Below are 14,513 nucleotides of genomic sequence, written 5' to 3'. Positions count from 1 at the left end.
GAGTCTTTGTATAGGTATTTGGAAAGGTTCAATGACTTATTAGCCCAATGTCCTCATCATGGTTTATAAAAGGTTAGGCTAGTTCAAATCCTTTATGAGGGTTTAGATTATTCGACAACAACCATGGTTGAGTCTCTATGCACTGGTGGTTTTGAAACCAAACTGTTGATGCGGCGATGGAATTTTTGAATGAAATCGCCGAAAAGACCCAGCAATGGGAATATAGTAGGGAACCCAAGAAAACAATTCTTCTAGGTAAAGGAAACTTTAATAGGGTAGAAGGAGGCTATGAATCAGATGCCAAAATTGTTGCTATAGCAAAAAGGTTAGAAGCCTTAGAATTGGGTCATACTAGTGGTAGAATAGAGCCTTTTTGGGAAGGCCAGAATAATGAAGAGCAAGCCAATGCTCTCTATAATAACACTAGGTTTGATAACCGTCATAAGTTTGACCCATATTCAGAAACCTATAGTCCTGGTTGGAGAAACCATCCGCCTTTCATGGTCTAAGGGCCAGAGTCTAGGTCAGTTTAGTAATTCTAATGCTCCCCCAGATTTTGGTTACACTAAGAATTCATCAGGCCCAGAAAATAAAACGACTAGCTTAGAGGAATCTATTAAGATTTTAGCAAAAACTCAGGATATGTTAGCACAGAGCCAAATTAGTTTTCAGCAGGAAACCAAGCAGAACTTTCAAACTAATGCTCAGAGCCTTGCTAAGCTAGAACTTCAAGTCGGCCAAATAGCTAAGACCTTAAGTGAGAGAGATAACGGAAGGCTCCATAGTCAGACTACCCCCAACCCTAGAGGATTTCATGAAGTAGGTGCAAAACCATTTAATCAAGTGAATTTTGTCACAACCCTTAGGAGTGGTAAAACGGTAGACGATAGAGTAGCTAAGCCTAATAGTGGACATACTGTAGATCCACCTTCTAGTTCCCAAGATGATCCCCAGAAGGAGCCACTAACTAAAGAAACCGATAAAATTTCTAGTGATGCCAATGTGGTTCCCTACAGGTCTCATTTTGTACCAACAGCCCCATATCCACAATTGTTAGCTCCAACAAAGAGAGAGAGTCGACTTTCAACGAAATACTAGAGATATTTAAGCAGGTAAACATTAACATCCCTTTATTAGAAGCAATTAGGCAAATGCCTGCTTATGCCAAGTTCCTTAAGGACCTTTGTACACGAAAGCGTAAGCTTAATGTCCATAAGAAAGCCTTTTTAGATGGTCAGGTAAGTTCAATCCTTCTGAACCAAACAGCCCCTAAGTATAAAGACCCTGGATGCCCCACCATATCTTGTGTGATCGGTAATTATACAGTAGATAAGGCATTGCTTGACTTAGAAGCTAGTGTGAACTTACTCCCTTATCATGTATACAACCAGCTAGGTCTTGGTAAGTTGAAACCGACTAAAATGACATTGCAATTAGCTGATAGGTCTGTCAAAATACCTCGTGGTGTCATAGAGGATGTTCTGATTGAGGTTGATAAATTTATTTATCCAGTGGATTTCGTTGTTCTAGATACTCAGCCTGTTCAGGATCCTAGTGCTCAAATACCGGTGATTTTAGGTCGCCCATTTTTAGCCACAGCTAACGCTGTCATCAACTGTAGGACCAGACTTATGAACATATCCTTTGGTAATATGACCACTGAACTAAACGTCTTTAATGTTAATAGACAACCTTCCGATGATTTAGAAGAAGTGAATATGATTAGCACTTTAGTTTAGGATCTAACTCAGGATAATTGGGACGACAATTTATTTGGTGATTCCTTAGATGAACTTGATGAGGAAATTCTCTTAAGTCAGTTAGGTGACGAAACTTTTGAACTAGAAGAATCTCTTGAGTACTTTAAAGACTCTACGGACCCTGAGATTCAAGCCATAGTGCTAGGCCTTACGGAGAGTAGTGTTGACCCTAAGTTTGGGGGTAATGAACTAGAAGAAGCTCTTGAGTATTTTAAAGACTCTGAGGATCCAGAAATTCAAGCAATAGTTATAGGTTTGTCCGAGAATACTGACTACCCTAAGTTTGTGGGTAGTAATGGTCAATTATCTCCATTAGAAGTACCTAACTTGGGATTCGAGCCTAGTGTACCTGAGGTATTACTTGAGTCACTTCCGACTCCGCAACCGGATCCTCCTGATATTGTCCAGGAGGAAATTCTAAAGACTTGTTGTTCGAATGAGTCAATTTGTCAAGACACTCATATGAAGCCCAAATGGGCACAACAGAAAAACCCAGTTGTCTTGCAGGAAACCTTGGATGAGGATGTGCTATGTCTGTTTTATTTTCTGATTTGGTGCAGTTGTATGATAATTGTGGCAATTTTATTTGCTTTTGTTGACCCACAGTTGTTTCGACTATTGATATATGATTTGAAAGGTAATTAGCCATTTTGTGGTATTTGACGTCTGGCTGAAGACTTTAAAAATTTAGCACTTTTTGGGAGGTAACCCAATCTCATGCAACATGGTAATATATTTACTTATCTCTTTTGCTTCAAATGGTAACAGTTTCTCCTTGTTCATGCTTTTAATTTCATCTTTAGAACATTGAGGACAATTCCAGCTCTGCTTTTATTCACTGCTTAGTTACTTTCCTTTACTGTTTTGCTTAGTTCTTGCATTTTGTAGCTGTTGTGCACTGAAATCAGTGCACAATCTCACCCCTGCCCTTGGCTCACAGCCTTGGTTCCTTGCTGTTTTGCCATCTTGTGTTAACTGCTTTGTTGTGTTAACTGTTTTAGTTCTTTGCATCTGCACATTACCTTGCTTTTCTCACTGCCATAGTGCTTTGCACTCATTGATAGCTTAGAAAAACTTCTTTTAAGCACTCCTACTCCCTGTGGACTGATCCCTTTCTTATCCCTATATTATAAAGCTTGACCTTGTATACTTGCAAGTTTTGTGTGCAACCCCATTTCCACACCACAAACCCATACCCGTGTAGATGAAGATTGAAGAGTATGGTTTATTCAAAGATTCAGAAGCAGCTAAAATTGAAGATGATTTTGTTGTTGTTTTCCCACTAACTTCAGCTTCCGAACTACTGAAGAGCAACTAATAACTGCTGGCTTTTTGTCTCTGAGTAGAAAACATAAACTACTTTCCCAAAGAAGATGATTTTGTTGGGAAAGGGAGTGTTTGCTTGGTAGTGATAAAAGGAGATATTGGGTGGAAACAACATCTTCTAACTTAAGGGCGGCTAAAAAATGGGACGGAACAATAAAGTAACTTACACAGGGATCTGTAAGAAAATATGTGTAAAATTGGGGGGGTGAAAAAAATAACAAATTGTTATTCAAGACCAGCATTAATCTGATCAAATGCAAAGTATATTGCAATTGGAATCTGCATACATTCAAGACTAGCATTATAAAGGAAACTTACTGATCACACATATATTGGAGATTTTTCATTTCTTTGATCTAGGTAGACGCTTTTTCTCCATCAATTTACGTAGATGTGGTTCCTCTTCTAAAATATCTTGAAAACTGTCGCGACCTGGTATCTCTGCTTTGTCCACATATGCAGTCATTCCTCTCGGCGTATGAATATAAACCCACCAATCTGGATGTTTCACGTCTCTGGAGTAGAAAACTTGGGCAGCCTCTTCAGCGAGAATCACAGGCTCGTCTGAAATATTGGTATGACTTTTCAATCTTGAAAGATTTACCAAAGGAAAATCTGAATCCTGACATATCTTTGCTCCATTCTCTACCTTCACCCAATTATAGTAGAAGACAGTTTCTTTAAATGTACCATAGTTCAACTCTAGTATTTGTCTGATCACCCCATACCACCGGGTTAGGTTAGTAACAGGTCTTTTGTCCCTTTTCGAGCTCCTAAAAGTGGTTGAGGCAACCACGGTGACACCACTGTCTCGGGTCTTAGCCTTTTCCGGGTTTGCTTGGGAACAAAAACTAAATCCATTCACACAGTATCTTTTATACTCTTTTCGAGACACTGGACCTCTAACGTAACACCACAAATATGTATCCATTTTGTCTTCTGATCTAAGATATGAAAGCGAAAATAAAATCAACACATCAGCATACTGCATCATTACTACGCTAACAAACAGGAGTGCGAATACAAACCTTTTTATACAGCCAACTAAGGAACTTGGTTTGCATCTCGACTTGCTTAATTGCAACCCCATCGGCTTCACAATTCTCGCAATAATCCCTACATTTAGCATACATAGTATTAAATTCTAAATAGAATAACCCATTGTCCATATACAAACAAAACACGGCCAACCAATACCTGTAATAAACATCGAGACCTTCTGGATTATTCCTAAAAATTACCTACCGACGTATCTGCATCCACTGAATAGTGCTCACCTGAACTGGCTTTTCATCAAGCACAGAACCCACATCGCTGAATTCATGTTCATCCTATAAGAAGGGCTCCAAATTTTCTTTGTGAACTCATCAGCATTTTTCATGTGCTCCATGCCAAATCTAACACAGTCATCCATTTCAGTCGACTTTGTAATTGACCCTTCAATGTATCTGTTGTTATTTAGGATGTTTTTGCACTCCTTCATTGCCTTGATTCAGTATGTATGTGTAAATTTCAGTACAAAAACAACAAAAATAAATAAAAATAAAGGAAAAATGGTAAAATAGCAATTCACCTTTCGAATGGGTACATCCATCTACACCTAACAGGTCCACAAACTAAGGCCTCATCAGCCAAATGAACCATGTTGTGCACGCTTATATCAAAAAATCTAGCCAGAAAATACTTTTTGAGCACACACATGGCCTCTGCAATCATCCACTTAGCCTGGTTAAGATACTCTCTGCTAACCACCTTTGAGCACAAAATTCTAAAATACATACTGACTTGTTGAAGCGTAGTACGCACGTCTTTCTCTCCTGGAAAGGCATGTTGAAGCTGAACAGGTAATAAGTACCCCATAATCACATGGTAGTCATGTGACTTCAAGCTTCTCAAGTTCAATTGATCCATATTTATATTGTTACTTATATTCGACGAAAAGCCTGTGGGAACTTTCAGATCTTTAAGTTTTCTCTTTTTTTGCTCAAAACAAACAACAGAACCATCTCTACTCCTTTCTCTGTTTTCTTCTCTTTCCACTCTCCAGAATGTAGTTTATTCTCCTTCAATTTGTCACGATTATTCCATGCAACAATAGCCTTATTATCCTTATCAAAGATAGTGTAGATAATATGTACCATGACGTTCTTTTCCATGTGCATCACGTCGACACAATTCCTTATAGTCAAGGCACAATACGACTCCAGTTCCCAAAGAATACACTTCTTGAAGAAAGCACCTGTGACAAGCTCAGAATCGCCTTCCTCTTCATCAGACTGATATCTCTTTCGTTTACCTGTCTTGCGGACCACTAACTTACCAGGTTCGTATTGAACATCGGCCAACTTCTCAAGCGACTGCGCTCCTGTTAGTCTCAGCGGTGCACTTTTATGCTCCCGTGTCTCTAATCCCAAAAGAGTCTCATCCCTAAATGGGTTCCTTGACTTAAGGAATATACGATAGTTAGTGTACACAATCTTGTTGCCGTAACCTAGATGAGTACTTCTAGTTTCTTCTGCGCAACAAACACACTCACAATAGACATGAGTGGTACATCCACTTAAAACACCTTGAGCAGGCAAGTCATGAATACCAAACATCAGAGTTTCTTTCAGATTAAAATACTCCCTTTTCAAAGAATCAAAATCTTGTACACCTTGATGCCAAAGTTTTTTTAGCGTGTTAACCAGCGGCCGCAAAAAAACATCAATGTCTTGACCCGGTGACTTACACCCAGGTATCAACAGAGTCATCATTTGGAATTCAGACTTCATACACATAAAAGGCGGAAGATTATAAACCACAAGGATCACATGCCAACAACTACAACTCAAAGTCTGTGCACCATGAGGATTAAACCCATATGTTCATATTCCAAGCCAAACATTTCTTCCTTCCGCTGCAAACAATGAAAACTTAATTTTCATTTGTGCCCACTGAGATGAATCGATTGGATGACGCATATATTCAGATGAAACTTGCGCTCGATCGTGCCACATCATTGTGTCTGATATCCAAGGTAGAGAATACATTTTCTTTAGATTTTCGTCTACAGGAAAGTGTCTCAACACTTTACAAGGTTCATTTGTCACCACAGGACCATCTTTGGTAGCTTTCAACTTAAACCTCAGAGTTTTGCATACCAGACACTCTATTAAATCCTCATTCTTCTCGTAATACAGAATACAATGATTCTCACAAGCATGAATAGTCTTTGCTTTCATCCCCAGATCCTTAAGCATTGACCTCATAACATCATAGTTTTTGGGAAACTTGTTAGGTTTCGAAAGCCACTCTCTTAACAAATCCAACAAACTGTTGACACAGTTACCCGAAATTTTATAAGTTTTCTTCATATTATGCAGTTCTACCATAGCAGAGAGGACTGTGAGATTGTATTCAATGAAGGGTATAACTTCTCTGCCGCTAACGATTTTTACCTACTATAACGCTTCTCGACATATGGATCTTCTAAGGGTGATTCTCCAATTTGTGTTCCATCATGGTCATGATGAATACAAAAGGAAGAGTCAATAAAATCATTCAAATTCAAACAATCTGATTGCTTATCAGGCGTTTCTTCGACTACGGCCTTCCCCTTAGAACGACTTGTTGAAGCACCATCCTTTCTCTCACCATGTAAGCTCTAGGTGGCGTATGTCTTATCGACAACATACTCATGCAGATGGGTCCTAACAATCGAGAATCCACGTCGATGTCTATTTTCACACTTCCTACAAGGGCAAGCACACGTTTTTGCATAAGTACCATTTCCCATTGCAAAACCAATGAATTTTCTAACCCCTTCTCTTTGTTTTGGGCTATAATTTTCTGTTATACGCATCCAAGATTTATCCAAAAAATTTGACATCCTACAAACAAGTAAAGTAACATGTCTTAGTAACCTAAGTTTATCAACTAAACCGAAAAATGTCACAGATTTATCAACACACTACGGTAGAATACAATTCACAACAACATCTATAATCCTCAATTTCTAAAACTAATAAACCCCAGATGTTGAAAAAATGTCGATTAAGAAAACAATAAAATAAATACCTTAATAATTAGTTGAAGATAACCCAGGAAAATCGATAGATTCAGAAATCTTAATCAAACTCAATCCTTCTGTGATAACTCGATTAAGCTTAAATCTTTAATGAAATCGAAGAGTCACAGAAGAATCGGTTGAATCAATGTCGTTGATGAAGTTTCCTGCAACTGAATCTCAAATTGAATCTGATGAATTTTCTGGTGAAATCGATGGTGGCTGCAGGGATATACCAAGAAGTCGGTGAGATGTGAAATAAATGGAGGTGAAAGATAAGATGTAGTAATGTCTCAACCGTTTTTCTATCAACAAATTAAGTTGTTTATCTACCAATTTTAACATATTAAATGAAAAACTGATTTCAGATGATTTTAATTTTGTTTTCGAATTTTAACTTTGTTTTCTGATTTTCGGTAATTAAAATGAAGAGTTATAATGGGAATAAAATGTTGGAGAAAAAAGCCAGAATCGTTGGGAGACTGGGTAGCCCTTGTGCGTGAGATGAAATTGGGAGCTGATAGTAGTAATAGAGGCGCTAATAGTAGTAACGGAGAGTAACAGTATAACTTGGCAATTTAAGTTGAGGAAGGAAGGTAATTACCCACAACCCTCCCGAAACTATGTAACAGATACCAATTACTGCAACGATTATCCAACATTACAAAGTTACCAACGTCGATACGACGTTACTTAAAAAAATCCGTTACAAAATCAGCGTTACAAATTCCCTGATTTCATGTAGTGTGAGCATGTTCCTTTGTTAGCTTCCACTGTATCTATATTGTGTATATATTTGGTTTGAAAATTAATTTACTACTGTATATGTATCATTTGGAAGGTGTGTATATATACATATTCTCAAAGAGGTTTTAGATTTGGATTAAGCTTTGCTTAGAATCTTTATATGATGTTCCAATAGGTGTTTTAGATGGTAAATGCCTCGTATATTATAGATCTATTAGATTACTAGGTAGTTGGATTTTATGGGGTTAGACAGCCTTCCAGTGACTACTAACTGGACATCCCCAAAACATATTATAAAGTACCACTAATGCCCTTGGAAATAATTAACCTATTAGATTAGTTTATAGAGGTTATAAGCATACGAAAACCTACTTTTAATTGGGGTATGATCCCACTCACTATCTTTTAGGAAACCGTGACCGTAAAGCAACCTAGCTTGTAGATTGCATTTCTGTTGTGAAAATCTACTTCGTCATTTGAAATGACGGGGTACCAGATACACCATAATATTTTCAATATCAACCTGTAAGTACGATACCTTGCATGATCTAGTATAGACATGAACTGTCAAGAAGATGGAAACCACAAGGTACACACTCGGTATATAGTATAATTCCAAAACCGAACCTTAAACTATAGGGTTCAACCTAAGTGTTTGGGATTAACTCACTAGTGCAATTACTTTAATTATAACTTAAACTAATTATAATGTGGAAAATAACGTAATGCACACAACAAAAAAATTTTAACGAGGAAACCGTAAATGTGGAAAAACCCGGGGACCTAGTCCAGTTTTGAGTACTCTCATAATTAAGCTGCTATACAAAGACCACTGCCAATTCGTATAGCTGAGACCAAGTAAAATTTCCCTAGTTACCTAGTTTCTTCAGTATCCCTGCACCTACAACCAATCTGTCCGACGCATGTGAATCCTAAGATATAGTCCACTATCTTAAGTTGCTTCAGTCTCTCTGAAGACTTTAAGCACTCAACCTTTAGATCGTCTTCCAAACAATACATGACTAATCCTTTTGATAACAACTATTCTTTCCAAATCTCCAATAGTCTTCTGCACCTGTGATAGACGCTTTTTGTGTTTATTTGATCTCGATTTTCTCTATAGTTAGTACCCATTTGTTTACTTATTTTTGGTATTTTATGTATTTGTAGGTATTTTTTGAGAAATAAACTTTTTGGAAAGATCGGATCGAAAAGTTGATAAAGGCACCCGGAGGACAATTGCTAAAGAGTCCCCATTTTGGATAAGGGCCACACCAGTTGATAAGGGGAACTCCACTGCTATTTGCACCACAGATGCTATTTACACCCCATGGATATGGCATCCCTTTTAGAGCACTGCATGGTCGAACTCACAAGCGTTGCTATCTCAAGCTTGTTTTTCAAGTTTAGTTTCCCAAAACTGTAAGTCTTGATTTCTTGTCTACTTATAGCTAAGTCTCGGATTATGATAGAAAGTGTAGTTCAGCATTAGACTTCACGACTTTCATGATTGAAGACGAAGAACTACTAAGGGTAGCTTTTGGAACTTCATCAAAAAGGTATGTGGAGACTTGAACTCAAGACAAAAGTCGTATAGCTATATAGACTTCAATTATACACATTTGATATTTCGAGCTGAGTTTAACTCGCTTACATATTTCTCGAAATAAGTGTTGGTAAGCTTTCGCTTTAACCAAGTTCATCTTATATTCTTCACGAAAGTCAAAAGATGATCATGTGAAAATCACCTGGTAACATCTTACATGATTTGTGTGAGACAATCATTTGATGTAGACTCGGAATATTTCGTATTGATCATTCGATCACTTGAAATTGCTTTGAAGCTAATAGTTTGTGTGAGACAGCTATTGTCGTCTTCCGAGAATGCTTCAATAGTTTAAACGAGAGTTTAGAACAATTGGATATAAGCACAGTATGCGTACTTGCATATGTGTGATCCAAGTCCGGGAACCATGGTATGCATACCCGTATGTGTACTGATTGGTTTAGTAGAAGTCCGAGAACTAAGTATGGATACCGGTACGCATACTGGTGTGAGGTATGAAAGACAACCTAAATTTGATAATTGAAGGATACAAAGAACTCATCAACAGGCTGTCTAATCCTTCTGATCAATATCCTTCAGGTAAGAATCTATACTATGCATCGTATTTTGATGTTAATGAGTTTTATGATAACTTTTCCCATCAAAACGGTTTTCCTCCAAAGAATAAGAAAAAGAGGGTTAATCGAAAACAAGATTCATTTAATGAGTTCAAGGCTCATACTTGTGCTAATTAATCACAAGGTTGAAATCGCACTCACAAAAATCCTGGCTGAGTGAAATATGATCAGGTATACTTGATGGCAAAATGTTCTCTGGTGGTCTAGCTTTTCTTATCGTTCTTAGCTGGATTATCATTCACAAAAATTCTAGTATAAGTATTTGTGTTGGTCGTGTAATTTTTTTGATTTTGTTTTGAGTCAAAAAATGCTACTCTTATGCTCTAAATTTTCTTCTAAGAATTTAAAATTTATTGAGCTAAGACTCGTGAAAATATTCACTCAGCAAAGTATTATCGTGCAAACAATCTTGTCTTGTTTTGTGGTCTCTGTTTTTTTTTATGTGCATGACTATGGGTCAAGCTTGGGTTCGTACGAGTACCTGTGTTACTTGCCACGAACCAACTATGAAAACCCCAAAAATTACCTTCCCTAAGAAACCATTTAAATACCAAACCTATTGAGTTATGTACGCTTATGCTAGGTTATTTTTTTCAAAGAATGTCTTCACCTTATAGCACTGGTGGTTTTGCAAGAGGTTTTCTTGATAAAGGTATTGGTTTCGATTCCAAGGAGAGGAAGAAAAGAACCTAGTAGAAGATAATGATCAAAATCCAAATGCCTCATGCTACTATGCATATACTCATCAGGATATTGAGAATGAGCATATGGTCTCTGCTGAAGTGGTTCATGATTTTCTTAAATACTTTGAGGAAGAAAAACTGCAACTTGTTGATACTATGAAGGGTCTTGATGTGTTAAGAACTGAGTTGAAAAAGATTAATTCAGACCTTGTTCTCATGAAGACAAATATTAAATATCTTCTCAATGAGGATATATTCTATGAAGAAGCAGTGAATGCTGTCAATCACAAGCTCGAAGTTCTCAAGACTCTTGAGGGTTCCGGATATAATCTTTGATTTCCGTTCGTGATCGTTTTTGTTGGTTTAGGAGTTTTTTGATTTTTGCTTAATTGTCTTTATTTTTTCTAGGAAACTTCTTAAGAGAAGTTATTCTTTTTTTTTTTAAGAAGGATAACTAGGGTTTGGAATAGCAATTATTGTGAGTACACATAGCTATTTCCAACGATTTTCATCTTGCAATATTTTTAGGTTTATTTATTTAAATTCTAAAGTTTATTTGGAAGATGATTTTGCAATATTAATCTTTATGGTTTTATATATTGCAACTTGTTATGGGATATGTGTGTTTACGCCCGTGAATTATGATTGTCCCATATTTGCTCAAAAGTTAAGTCTATCAGATATCCTTATGAAAATATTGATAAAAGATAGAATGAACTTTTGACAACAAAAGTTAAGCCTATTATGTCATTATGCAAATATTGATGGAAGATAGGATAAACTTTTGTTTACAGAGATTAAGTCTATTACATGTCTCTATGAAAATATTGATGAAAAATATAATGAATCTTTGAATATTCTGCAGTATTAGTCTTTCCCTGATCCACATCTTTGTGTAAGTACTGTGCGGCTCCGTAAGTTCTCTTACGTGAGCATTTCCGACTAATTAATCATGGGTTGTCTTGTGGTTAATTTAATTGAGTATTTTGGATGCAAATTAATGTTTCATATGATTTGTTAATGTCCAAAGAAATCCTTTTTTTTTTTTTGTGAAAGTAAGGTCGCTCTTGTTGTTCTTTCTGGAATGACATTTTATTGGGGAGATTTCGTAATTGAACTTGTGCTTAATTTCCAAATCTTTATGGAGAGTGTAGCTGTGGAATATTGTAGGAGTTTCCTTGTATCTTTATAAACTTCTTTATGAATGCACTGGTTTCGTCTATGTGAAATCATTGAAACAAAGTTGATATGTTCTCTTTTGGTCATGAAGTATCTCCATGGAAATTTCATTAGGATCCCACTAGTTTTCGTACCTCTGCCAATTTATATTGACAAAAAGAGGGAGAATTAACGTGTAGTTCATACTACAAATACATATGGTTTACGGATCATTATGTAAGGAGGAATGGTTTTCATGAGAAATGAAGTATTGACTAAGGGGGAGTGATACATATCACCATAGTATTGTTGTCAAAGTTGTGATACAATTGGAATTTGATGTTGTGTAATAATACTATGACATTGTATAACAATGATTGAGAGCTACTGTTTTCTCATTGTTATAGCTACGGATCTTCAACAACTATGATACTAAGTTGAACACATTCAGAATCACTGGAGTACTTGGAAGTGACGAAGATTTCGAGTAAATGAAGAACCAAGGAAATCAAGCATTTGTATTGAGAGCTACAAAGTTTATTCATTTGGTATTCCATATGTATTGATAGTTTTGTCACTAAAATTGACGAAGGGGGAGATTATTAGAGCACTTCTCGGTCGAACTCGCAAGCGTTGCTATCTTAAGCTTGTTTGTCAAGTTTAGTTGCGAAAACTATAAGTATTGATTTCTAGTCTACTTATAGCTAAGTCTCGGATTAGGATAAAAAGTGTAGTTGAGCATTAGACTTCACGGCGTTCACCGATTAAAGACGAAGAACAACTAAGGGGATCTTGTGGAACTTCATCAACAAAAGGTATGTGGAAACTTGAACTCATCTATCACTCAAAAGTATATCTACTCTATCTCCTATTTGAGACAAAAGTCGTATAGATATATAAACTTCAATTATACACATTTGATATTTCGAGCTGAGTTTACTTGCTTACATATTTCTCGAAATATATGTTGGTAAGATTTCGCTTTAACCAAGTTCATCTTATATTCTTGACGAAAGTTACAAGATGATCATGTGAAAATCGCATGGTAACATCTTACATGATTTGTGTGAGATAGTCATTTGATATAGACTCGGAATATTTCGTATTGATCATTCGATCACTTGAAAATTGCTTTGAAGCTAATAGTTTGTGTGAGACAGCTATTGTCGTCTTCCGAGAATGTTTCAATGGTTTAAGTGAGAGTTTAGAACAATTGGATATAAGCACAGTATACTTACTTGCATATGTGTGATCCAAGTCCGGAAACCATGGTATGCATACCCGTATGCGTACTGATTGGTTTAGTAGAGGTCCGGGAACTAAGTACGCATACCGGTACGCGTACTGGCATGAGGTCCAAGTTCTGGGACTTTACTGAGTTTGGTGGTATGCGTACCCGTGCGCATACTGGCAACCCAAACTTAGTCCGACCACTAAGGTATGCGTACCCGTTTGCATACTTGAGTGGATTATGTTCTAAAATCGGTTTGTTCATAAACTAATACACTTATATAATAAGGAATGTAATGTTTTGCAAACCTTGGCTATATTGTTCATGACTTGATTCGAGTGAATCAAAATCAATTTTTATTCAATTATGTCTTGTATACTTCTATGAGAATATAACAATTGAACAACTCTAGAACTAGTTTCATTTGAGTCATTTGAACTAGTTATGGTTAATATGAATGAGGTTGATATGAAAGTATTCGTATGGCTAACTTCGGTGAACTATTGTTGAGCCAACAAAGGTGTACAAGTTTAGGTACGATTACTCATATCTAAATGAAGTCACTTTTCATTTGTATGTAACAAGCTAAGTTCGATCTAACAATTGAAAGATATTAGCTTGAGTCAGGTTTTCATCTAAAGGTGAATATTGTATGCTTTGTTACTAAGGTAACATTGATTGTAAACCCTGATTTGAAGACTATATAAGGGAGAACTCTAGCAACTGGGAAACCTAATCCCCACACCTCATGTGTGATGCTAGTTGCGGCTAGAGTCGGTTCTCCTTTAACCTTAGGTTTTTCCAAAACCTTGTAGGTTAACGACTTGATGACTTCATTGGGATTGTGAAGCCATACCCAACTATTTTCTATGTAGTTGCATGTTCTAATCTAGATGTTTTCTATCGTGATTGAGTACTATCTTCTCTAAGATTTTCTTGAGATTTAATCTCCGATAGGCAAGATAAAAAGTAGTCACAAACATCTTCGTCTCATCGTTTGTGATTCCACAATATCTTGTTTCGCTACCATGCGATTAAGATTATTGCGAGGTGATTGATATTTCTAGGTTGTTCTTCGGGAATATAAGTACGGTATATCAATTGGTTCTTGTTCACCTTGATTTATCAAAAGACGGAACAAAATTCATTGGTTTATCTGTGGAAGACAGATTTATCTATTCAATAGATTTTCTGTGTGAGACGGATTGGTTTATCAATTCTTCTACTTTGAGTCGTAGCAACTCTTAGTTGTGGGGAGATCAGCTAAGGGAATCAAGTGCGTGGAGTCCTGCTGGGATTCAGAGACGTAAGGAGTGAAACTGTACCTTGATCAGTGTGAGATTGGTTAGGGCTCCGAAGTTAACTTGGAGTAGGCT

General features: G+C 36.7%; 1 protein-coding gene across 1 annotated transcript; it reads right to left on the bottom strand.

The window, feature by feature from the left end:
• Positions 1 to 3,429: 3,429 nt before the first annotated feature.
• LOC113290785 lies at positions 3,430 to 5,839 on the bottom strand. Its single transcript, XM_026540371.1, has 5 exons — positions 5,090 to 5,839; positions 4,692 to 4,922; positions 4,364 to 4,572; positions 4,115 to 4,202; positions 3,430 to 4,071 (listed from the first exon to the last, which is right to left on the bottom strand). The coding sequence occupies exons 1-5, from the start codon at positions 5,837 to 5,839 to the stop codon at positions 3,430 to 3,432; spliced, it is 1,920 nt and encodes a 639-aa protein (XP_026396156.1).
• Between the last annotated feature and the right edge of the window lie 8,674 nt (positions 5,840 to 14,513).

This window comes from Papaver somniferum, chromosome 6, assembly GCF_003573695.1.
Source record: "Papaver somniferum cultivar HN1 chromosome 6, ASM357369v1, whole genome shotgun sequence".
Taxonomy (NCBI): Eukaryota; Viridiplantae; Streptophyta; class Magnoliopsida; order Ranunculales; family Papaveraceae; genus Papaver; species Papaver somniferum.
Note: the sequence above shows the minus strand (reverse complement) of the source record. Positions and strands in the feature narration are given on the sequence as shown.